Genomic DNA, 10,405 nt, shown 5'->3' with positions numbered 1-10,405 from the left:
AAGATTGAGTCTGGACTGAAGGAAGATAGGGTATATGGCTGCTGACGGGGAAGAGAAGACGAAGGCAGCGGAGAATCCCAGGAGACGGGAAGCGAAAGCGGAAGGGACGGTAACTGACGCAGTCAGTTCGCCTCCACCATCAAGGAGCGAAACTCCATGCCACGCCCACGCCCTCGGCCCGGCCCAGCCCGCGGCCCGGCCCGGCCGACGGCGGTGGCGGCGCGCGCGCGCGTGTGGCACGTCTTTATTTTTTTCTCAGCTTCTCAATTTAGATGAATAATTTCCAACCATATAAGCTGAATCAACGTTCAGTCAAAATCTCGTATGGTATTAAACCATACAACACTTAATATTACGCACCATAGAGTTTTATTTAATTATTAAATATTATATGGGCCAAGCCCATATTATATATCCAACATGGGGAGGGCAGCGCAAAGCAGCAGCATCACTGGAGAGGGCGCGGCGCCACGGAGACTCAAGCGGGCAGCGTCGTCAAGACTCCGCGCCTTCTTCTCGTATTAGATCGGCCTTATCTGTAGGCGCAGCGTCGTCAAGACTCAAGACACCGCGCCGGGCGTGGTTCGTCATGGACCGAGACACAACAGAGGAGCACAGAAGGGAAGCCTCCAGCCGCGCGAGGCGGTGCGTGTTCCTGGACGACGTACGTGAAGCAACGCACAGGAAGAAGGGGGAGCGAGAGAAAAAAGGAAGCGCCGCACGAGGAAGGGAGCAGGCGTTGCGATCAATGTGGTGTGCGGCGTTGTTTCCTACTTCAACGCCGCGGGGAGGAACAACGCCACAGGGATGAGGTCCCACCTATCGGCGCGAGTGGTAGGGGAACGCAGGGAAAGGCAGACCGACGGAAGGATCTCGATGCACGTGAGTAACGTAGGAACATTGAGAGCCTCTTTAGCAGGGCTTCTGTAGGGGCTTCAGCTCTGGCTCCTGCACAGCTCCGCATGGGGAGGCGGTCAAGAGCCGGAGCCATTTTTTTGCCTGCGTAGGAGAAGCCTCAAAAACAAGCTTCGCGCGGCTCCTTACTGTGGGTTCACATCGTCTAGTGCAAAGGAGCCATTTTACCAAACATTTTCCAGAACGGCTTCAGCTCCTCCAGAGGAGCTGCTCCTTCAGAGAGCTAGAGCCAGAACCATTTTCAAAGAAGCCAGAGCCCTGCTAATCAGGCCCCGAATGGGATGGGATGGGATAGGATTAGGAGTAAACTTTATTAGGGGTACAAACCTGAGCTACAAGGTCGTCGCTCTACACATTTATCAAGCAGTAATGATTAGAGGCAAACCAGGTGCCCGTCTAGGCTTCGACGGCCAGACCGGACAGCCGTTTTGCTGCCGCAATCGTCTCATTCCCTGCAGGGCCCGTTGCCCGTCGGCTAGGCTCCTCGTTATTTTTCGGCGGCTCGATCGACGGTCCGATCCATCGTCGGCGGTGGCAGTTGATTTGTTCTGTTACTCCCTCCGCCGCCGTCCGATCCGGTCCGCGTACGTCCTCCTATGTACACAACAGTAGTTGTAGACAAAACAGTAGATGAAGCAGCTGACCGCCGGTCCACCCCGACGCGCGGGTCGATCAGCACGCAGGCAGCTGACCACCGGTGTCCACCCCGACGCGCGGGTCGATCAGCACGCAGGCAGCTGACCACCGGTCCACCCCGACGCGCGGGTCGATCAGCACGCAGGCAGCTGACCACCGGTGTCCACCCCGACTCGCGGGTCGATCAGCACGCGGGCACCAACGCCGGAGAGTCGCACGACGCGACCACCGTGCTTGTTGTTCCCTCTTTCACATCGGCCGCCCGGGTGCCTGCTTCCTCGTCGTCGTCGTCTTCGGCGTCCCAAAGGAAGCTCGCGTAGGACCCGAGCACGTAGCTGCACGATCATAGTAGTACCAATCAATAATCGATCGTTCGAACAATGAGGTATATATCACCATACATCCGCGGAAGGATCGGAGTAGTCATCCTCACCAGTCATCCGGCGCGGCCTGCACGGCGCGCTCGAAGTAGTCCGCGGCGCGGTCCTTCTCCTGCCGCGCCTCCCAGATGACGCGGCCGTAGAGGCTGAGCAGGTCGGCGTCCCCGGGGCACGCCAGCAGCGCGCGCGCGTAGCAGCCCTCGGCGCCCGCCAGGTCGCGCCCCACCTCGTGCAGGTACTTGCTGTAGTTGCGCAGCAGCAGCGGGTTCCCGGGATCCACCCGCAGCACGCGGCGGTAGTACTCGCCCATGTCGCAGCCGCTGCCTTGGCCGCCGCCGCCTCCTCCTCCGCTGCCGCCGCCGCCGCCGTCGGCGAGGCCCGCTGGCGCCTTGCTGCTGCCGTCCTGCTGCTGGCGCTCTTCCTCGTCCGCCGCCTCGAGGATGGCGGGGATCGGGGCGTGGCGGCGGAGGACGACGGCGGATCTCGCGAAGTAGGCGAGCTCGGCGTCGGACCTGGCGCGGCGTAGCGGGAGGGCGGCGCGCGGCGACGCGGCGGCCGAGAGCGGGGTCAGCTGTGGGGACGGCGGGAACCTGGCGGTGCGGGAGCGGAGGTGGGGGCGGGCGGCGGAGAGGGAGGCGGAGTGGGCCAGGCGGGCCGAGGTGGCTCCGGCGGCTTCCATTGCTTGGCAGAGATGAGGAGGGGCCTAGGAGGCCTCGGGGCTCGGGCGGTGGCGGTGATGGATTGGCTTCCCTTCTCCCTCCTGTTTCGTTGTGTTGTTTTTTATAGACTGGATAGAATGGAAGGCTTGGCCATGTGACGGCGTCGGCGACTGGGGTCATGTGCACCGTGCACGGCGAGGCGAGAGGGAGGGGAGGTGGGGCACGTGAAGCGGGGGGCCACGTGTTGGGGCCACCGTGGAATGCATCATTCGCCCTGTTCGCTTGTTGGTTTCAGCCAGCCCAAACCAGCCAGCCAACAGTGTTTTCCTCTCACAACAAACCAGCACCAGCCAGCCCAAACCAGCCCACAAACCAACAAGCGAACAGGCCGATTGTATCTGCGGCTGGCCGCGGTTTTTTGGTCTCGGATCATGCAGGCACGCTAGCCAAGCCAACAAAACTGCAGCAGCCACTTGGTGAAAGCTAGTTTTCCTCAAAGAAAAAAAAAAACTTGGTGAAAGCTGGTACGTACCACGCTTTCAGTGACAGTGAAGACACACGAAAGGGAACGGGCCGGTTCTTTCCCCCAATCGCAAATGCATGCAATGGGGCTCGCTATACCTAGGGCCTAGCCTAGGAGTACACAAACGTACGTGCAGTGCAGGCGTGCAGCACTCGCGTGCAATGCTGGTGCTGTCTACAGGTCGTCTTTATTTTATTTTCTTTCCTCTCGCAAAGAAACAAGAGCCCCAAATATCTGTGGACGGACGGACGGCCAGGAGCGCTTCCAATTGCGGCGCATGCACGTCCAACCATCCAACCAGGCAAGCATATCTATGGGTGCCACATGGTGACGTCATGGACGGACCCTGTTCAGCGAACCCAGAATTCCGATCGTCGATGGAGACAACACACAACCCTGATTATTGATGCTGCACCGCATATATGTATATGTGTATATTTTGTGCATTATCTATCGACTATTCACCATGTTCGCTTATTGGTTTCAGCCAGATTTATTCAACCAGTCAATAGTGTTTTTCTCTCAAAAAAACAACACCAGCCAGCCCAAACCAGCACCAGCACCAGCACCAACCAGCGAACATGCTGATTGTAGGCATAAACTGACAAAGCACTTGCTCTTCTTAGTGCCCATTGGCCAGCCATTTATCATCCACATGACCTACTCAACTGATCCACGTATATGCGTAGTGCATAATTTTTTTTTTCAATAACAGTGTATAGACACACTCTCATACTAAACCCGTCTATGAGTGTACGCACATATATTCTGAACCCTAGGAGTGAAAGTTGGTGGCTTGGTGCTAAAAGTCAAAGATATGTTTGGCAGGGTTTGGATCGGCTTTGGCTTACTCGAAAAAGCAAGAACCGGTAAAAAAACATTTTTTAAACCTACTGGCGTCCAATTTATATTTCGTAAAAGTGAAAAATGCAAAAGATTTTCTAAAACCTTATGTCGTTTTGTAGAGACAGGGTCTAAATGTAGAGTACTAATTTATATAAAAAAATGTCTAGTAATACCCCTGCCCGGGGACCGGGTAAACCTCGGACTTTACCATACTGGACAAACTAGTCCTGCTTGTGGTTGGGCAGGTTGGGGCTGCTCCGGCGTCCTGCTGTCTACCACAGTGCCGCCCGCTAGCTAGCACAAGAGAACCATCGTGCGTACAGTTGTACGGAGACTTTCTTTAGGACTAGAAATTTGCATGCGGGATACGTTCGTACATGACGTGGTTGTACTTGTACTCTACTAGCCTATATATCCCTCTGATCAGATCAGCCAGGGCAGTTGGTGCGTTCGGTGGAGTACTAGAAAGAGGGAGGGCCAGTACAGGATTTAAACATACCAATTATAACGACCCAGCCTAGAAAGGGCTAAGATTTAGTCTACACGTTGAATGGTCCATACTTGCTAATTAACTCTCTTGCACCTCATTAACTCAAATATACATACTTGAGAGCTCTAGATATACAGGTTCTTGTGTTAGTGTTCTTAGTAGAGAGGAAAAAAAGAAATATTCTAAGACATGCCTGTGAACCTCACCTTAATCTTGATGATGATTAGCTCCAATCTTAGACTTATTTTCCTCAGACACTCACTCCTTCTCTTGCAGGTCTTGGTTGCTTCAAATGTGCTTCCAGAGTTGCTTGCAAGCACTTTGGGATCTCTGGTGACTTCCTCTCCTGGTGAGCCCCCTCTTCTCACCCCATGTCGCTCTCCATGGTGATCAAGTCACCATCTTGTGCTAGTGGAAGAGTTGGTGTTTTTCTCAAGCAAAGAGTGCACGAGGTGTTTCTTTGGAGTTCTCAACCCTGAGTGGGTAGCTGGCCTAGAACTGACTGACTGTTACTTCGATGGAGGCAAGGCCCTTTTACCTATACTAAGCCCCTCCTCTACTACTACTACTCTAGCTCTCCTAAAATATTTTAATCTCAGTCATGGCCTAGTCAAAAAAAATCACTGTGCTGGTGAGCTACTGCTAGTTGATTGATTGGTTCCTTTCTAGAAGGGCATGGCTACACCTCATGTGTACCAACGGTGAACTGTAGGCATAGTGATAAGTGTACTAGAGTGTACTTAAATATGTAAAAGAATGCTGGCTTGAATTTTAGATTTAAGATCTGGTCATCATCAACTGAAAGTGAGGGCAGAAGACATAGAGAAAACAACCTTTGTGTCCAGATATGGACATTATGAGTATACAGTAGTTCCTTATGGATTAACCAATGCACCTGGTGTGTTCATGAACTTAATGAACAAGCTCTTTATGAAGTACTTGCACAAATTTGTGGTAGTTTTTATCGATGACATCCTAATATTTTCAAAGAGCAAAGAAGAGAATGCTGAGCACTTGAGAATTGTCTTGCAGATCCTAAGGGAGAACCAGCTATATGCAAAATTTAATAAGTGTGAATTTTGGTTAGACCAAGTAGCCTTTTTAGGACACATAGTGTCAGGGAGGGGAGTTGAGGTAGACCCAAGCAAGATTGAGTCTGTGATGTCATGGAGTCGACCTACAAGTTCCACTGAGATAAGAAGCTTTCTAGGACTGGCGGGATACTACCGCAGATTTATAAAAGGGTTCTCCCAGATTTCTGCTCCACTTACTAAGTTGCTAAGAAAAGGAGTTGAGTTTGTTTAGACAACAGCTATGAGAAAAGTTTTCAAGAACTAAAGAATAGGTTGACCACTGCACCAGTATTCGCCTTACCGGAGAGTGGAGAAGAATATGTAATATATTGTGATGCCTCTAAGTCAGGATTGGGGTGTGTTCTAATGCAAAAGGTAGAGTGATAGCTTATGCATCTAGGCAGCTGAGGAAACATGAAGAAAATTATCCTACACATGACCTTGAACTAGGAGTTGTGGTCTTTGCACTAAAAATTTGGAGACATTATCTCTATGGGTCTAAGTGTGTTCTATATAGTGACCACAAAAGCCTCAAATATATATTCACTCAGAAGGAATTAAACATGACACAAAGGAGGTGGCTTGAGCTCATAAAGGATTATGACCTCACCATTAACTATCATTCAGGAAAAGCTAATGTAGTTGCGTATGCTCTCAGTAGAAAACACATTTGTAATCAGCTATCAATTGAAGAGTATTCCCAAGAATTAACTTTAGCGAGTTCAGATTGTCAAGTACAGAAGCAAATATTGCAACCATGACATTCCATCCCACCCTACGAGACCAAATAAAAGAAAAGCAAAAATCAGATGCATTTATTGTAGAAGAAACAAGAAGAATTAAAGCAGAGCAGCCATCAGCATTCAGATTGGATGAAGAGGGAGTTCTCTGGAATCACAATAGAATCTGTGTACTAGATGTTTCTAAAATTAAGGAAATAATTTTGAGAGAGGCACATGATACACTATACACCATACACCCAGGGAGTACAAAAATATATAGAGATATAAAAGGCAATTTTTGGTGGAGAAGCATGAAAAAGGAAATTGCAGAATATGTGAGCAAGTGCGACACTTGTCAAAAGGTGAAGGCCGAGCATCAGCGACCTGCTGGATTGTTAAAGCCACTAGATATTCCAGACTGAAAATAGAAGGATATATGTATGGATTTTATCACATGTCTTCCCATGACCTTACGCAAGAAAGATGCCATATGGGTTGTGGTTGATCGGCTCACTAAGTCAGCACATTTCATTCCCACCAACCAAAAATATTCATATGACAAGTTGGCTGAATTATACCTAGAGAGAATTGTATCTATCCACGGAGTTCCAAAACCATAACCTTAGACCGAGGATCAATATTCACTTCAAGTTTTTGGAAGAGCCTCCACCATGCTTTAGGGACAAAACTCAACTTTAGCGCAGCCTATCATCCGCAGACAGATGGCCAAACAGAGCGGGTGAACCAAATACTTGAGGACATGTTGAGATGTTGTGCAATGAATTTTGGGGAGTCATGGGACAAACACCTACACCTAGCAGAATTTGCATACAACAATAGCTATCAATCAAGCATAGAAATGGCACCATATGAGGCTTTGTATGGACGTAAATGTCGATCACCTATTTGTTGGTATGAAGTGGGTGAGAGACCATTGCTAGGCCCAAGTTTAGTGAGGGAGAATGATGAGAAGATACAGGTGATCAAAGAGCAACTCTGGATTGCACAAAGCAGACAAAAGAGCTATGCTAACAAAAGGTGTAGAAAACTGTAATTTGTACCTAGAGATTTTGTGTATCTGAAGGTATCACCAATGAGAGGAGTTCGTCAATTTGGAATAAAAGGGAAGCTAAGTCCTAAGTATGTTGGGCCATTCAAAGTACTAGAGCAGAAAGGGACAGTAGCTTATCAACTTGAATTGCCCATTCAGCTTTCCAAAATACATGACGTATTCCACGTCTCACAATTAAAGAAATGCCTAAAAGAGCCACCTTAACAACTTCAAGATCTAAATATCAAGCTGCAGCCAAACTTGAGCTATGAAAAGCGCCCACTAAAAATACTAGAAGTTGAAGATCGACAACTGAGGAGGAGAAAAATCCAATTCTGCAAGGTGCAATGGAAGAACCACTCTGTTCAAGAAGCAACATGGGAAAAGGAAGAAGATCTACGTAAAGCTTATCCCGACATCTTTAAGTAAGTTCGATTTTGAGGACGAAATCTATCCTAAGGGGGGAGGATGTAACGACCCACCATTTTAGCTCACAATTAATCATAGTTAAGTGCAAAGTAAATGGAAATCAATTACAACAAGCTAGGCAATTTAGTACATGTTGATATTAAAATGCATAAATCAATTATTAATTCCTGATGGTGTTTAGGTATACTTGTAGACCAAGTTCACTCAACAAAAGAATTCAAGCCAGCATTCTTTTGCATATTTAAGTACACTCTAGTACACTCATCACTATGCCTACAATTCACAGTCGATACACATGAGGTCTAGCCATACCCTTCTAGAAAGGAACCAACCAATCAACTAGCAGCAGTTCACCAGCAGAGTGAATTTCTTTAACTAGGCCATGACTGAGATTAAAATATTTTAGGAGAGCTAGAGTAGTAGTAGTAGAGGAGGGGCTTAGTATAGGTGAAAAGGCCTTGCCTCAATTGAAATAGCAGTCAGTCAGTTCTAGGCTAGCTACCCACTCAGGGTTGAGAACTCTAGAGAAACACCTCGTGCATGAAAAACACCAACTCTTCCACTAGCACAAGATGGTGACTTGATCACCATGGAGAGCGACATGGGGTAAGAAGGGGGGGGGGGCTGACCAGGAGAGGACGTTGAAAGGATCAAGATGCCCAAGAGGAGGGGTGAATTGGGCTAATTCTAAATTTTCTTGCAATAATCAAATCCTACGGTTAGCCCAATTAACCCCTTGTACCTAGAAAAGTGTTTCTATTTATCTAACGCACAATGGACTTGTAACCTATGTTCCAAACTTACTCTAGCATGACAATTCTATGAATGTAAAGATAAGTATTGAATTGCTCAAAGTAAAAGCTCAAAGTAAATGCTCAAAGTAAATAGAGAGAGGGGAACGCGGCGATGTTTTGCCGAGGTATCGGAGAGTCACCACTCCCCACTAGTCCTTATTGGAGCACCCACGCAAGGGTGCAGCTCCCTCTTGATCCACGCAAGGATCAAGTGCTCTCTACGGGTTAATTCTTCTCCACCCCGTCGCGGCGAATCACCCAAAGCCGCTCACAACTTGAGTTGGGTCACCCACAAGCTCCGCCGGGTGATCACCAAGCTCCCAATCACCATCAAGCCATCTAGGTGATGGCGATCACTAAGAGTAACAAGCACGAACTCTCACTTAACCACGTGAAGCCTAATGAGAAGATGGATGCACACTTGGCTACTCTTGATTCACTAATGAGGCTACTCTCTTGGATTCTCAAATCTCAATCACCTCACTAGGACCTTGCTCTTCTTGGCACTCACTAACATGTTTCTCAGCTGTTGGAATGAGCAAAAGTAACTCCACACACGAGTGGAGCTTCTATTTATAAGGCAGCCTAAAAAACGAACCGTTATGAGCTTATGCGGGGTAACCGGACGCTCCGGTCGTACTGACCGGACGCTCCGGTCAGTTCAACCCGCGAACCAGTGAAAATGTGTTGACCAGACGCTGGCAGGGTCCGGTCACCACTGACCGGACGCGTCCGGTCGCATTAAACCCTTACTGGAACCTTACTGTACTCGACCGGACGCTGAACCCCTAGGGTCCGGTCAGTACTGACCGGACGCGTCCGGTCACAGATTCCCTTCTCTGGAACCTTACTGGAGTCGATCGGACGCTGCCTCTCAGCGTCCGATCACTTGACCTCTCCAGTGTCCGGTCGCACCGAACGTAGTCTGTTGATCAAATGAACTGACCGGACCCTATGGCCAGCGTCCACCGGAGCCAGCGTCTAATCAGCATTTGACCCTCCATTCACTTTCAACTCTCGAATATATGTGAATGAAGTTTGCTCCAAAGGATCTTAGGCATTCATAGGAGCTACCTAGAGCTAGTTTTAACAAGTGTGCACCACACCTAACTCACTAGACTCACCTAGGTCAAGCTACCCGTCCATACCCCCGTTAATAGTATGACCAAAGGAAAAAACAAAGTCCTAAACTACTCTAAGTGTCTCTCCAACTCCAATCGACACTTAGAACTAGTCATCCTTAACCTTGTCGGCCATCCTTTGAAAATCAAAACGATTTCCATCGTAGGGGCATGACAACTTTGATTGCCCAATTGATCTCCATTACCATGACCTAACTTAATTGCCTCTGCAAAACACACATTAGTCATAGTAATCTTGTATTATCATTAATCACCGAAACCCAACTAGGGGCCTAGATGCTTTCAATCTCTCCATTTTTGGTGATTGATGACAATACCACCTTGAGTATGTAAAAGAGTGAGGTTTTTGATGGGCTTGGTTCATATAAGCTTTTGTCGATAAGAACAAAAGTGTTAGTCAAGCTTATATGACCCAAGCCAACACAATGTACTCAAAGGATATGAATTAAGCATGAGTACAAGTAACAAAGCTCATTTGCATCAGAGTTTAAATGCGGAAGCAAAGGCAAATGAGCATAACACAAGTGATATGGCATATAAATAATGTAACATAGAGAGCACACATGTCATATATCATAATCACGTAGATATCACTATCACATAGATATAATAATATGCATGAAAGTAACACACGAATGCATAAACGTAATAGAGTATCACACAAATAAGACTCCAAATGTATATAGTAGACTAATACTAGATAACTAGCTCCCCCTAAAAGTCACTCCCCCTGAGTCTACATACT

At 48.1% G+C, this 10,405-nt stretch overlaps 1 protein-coding gene across 1 annotated transcript; it reads right to left on the bottom strand.

Moving 5' to 3' along the window:
• Positions 1–1,204: 1,204 nt before the first annotated feature.
• On the bottom strand, positions 1,205–2,707 carry LOC136539274 (uncharacterized). The gene is made up of 2 exons (XM_066531214.1): positions 1,985–2,707; positions 1,205–1,886 (listed from the first exon to the last, which is right to left on the bottom strand). The coding sequence occupies exons 1-2, from the start codon at positions 2,608–2,610 to the stop codon at positions 1,736–1,738; spliced, it is 777 nt and encodes a 258-aa protein (XP_066387311.1). The 5' UTR covers positions 2,611–2,707; the 3' UTR covers positions 1,205–1,735.
• Between the last annotated feature and the right edge of the window lie 7,698 nt (positions 2,708–10,405).

This window comes from Miscanthus floridulus, chromosome 2, assembly GCF_019320115.1.
Source record: "Miscanthus floridulus cultivar M001 chromosome 2, ASM1932011v1, whole genome shotgun sequence".
In the NCBI taxonomy this organism is placed as follows: Eukaryota; Viridiplantae; Streptophyta; class Magnoliopsida; order Poales; family Poaceae; genus Miscanthus; species Miscanthus floridulus.
This window is presented reverse-complemented; position numbering and strand designations above follow the sequence as displayed.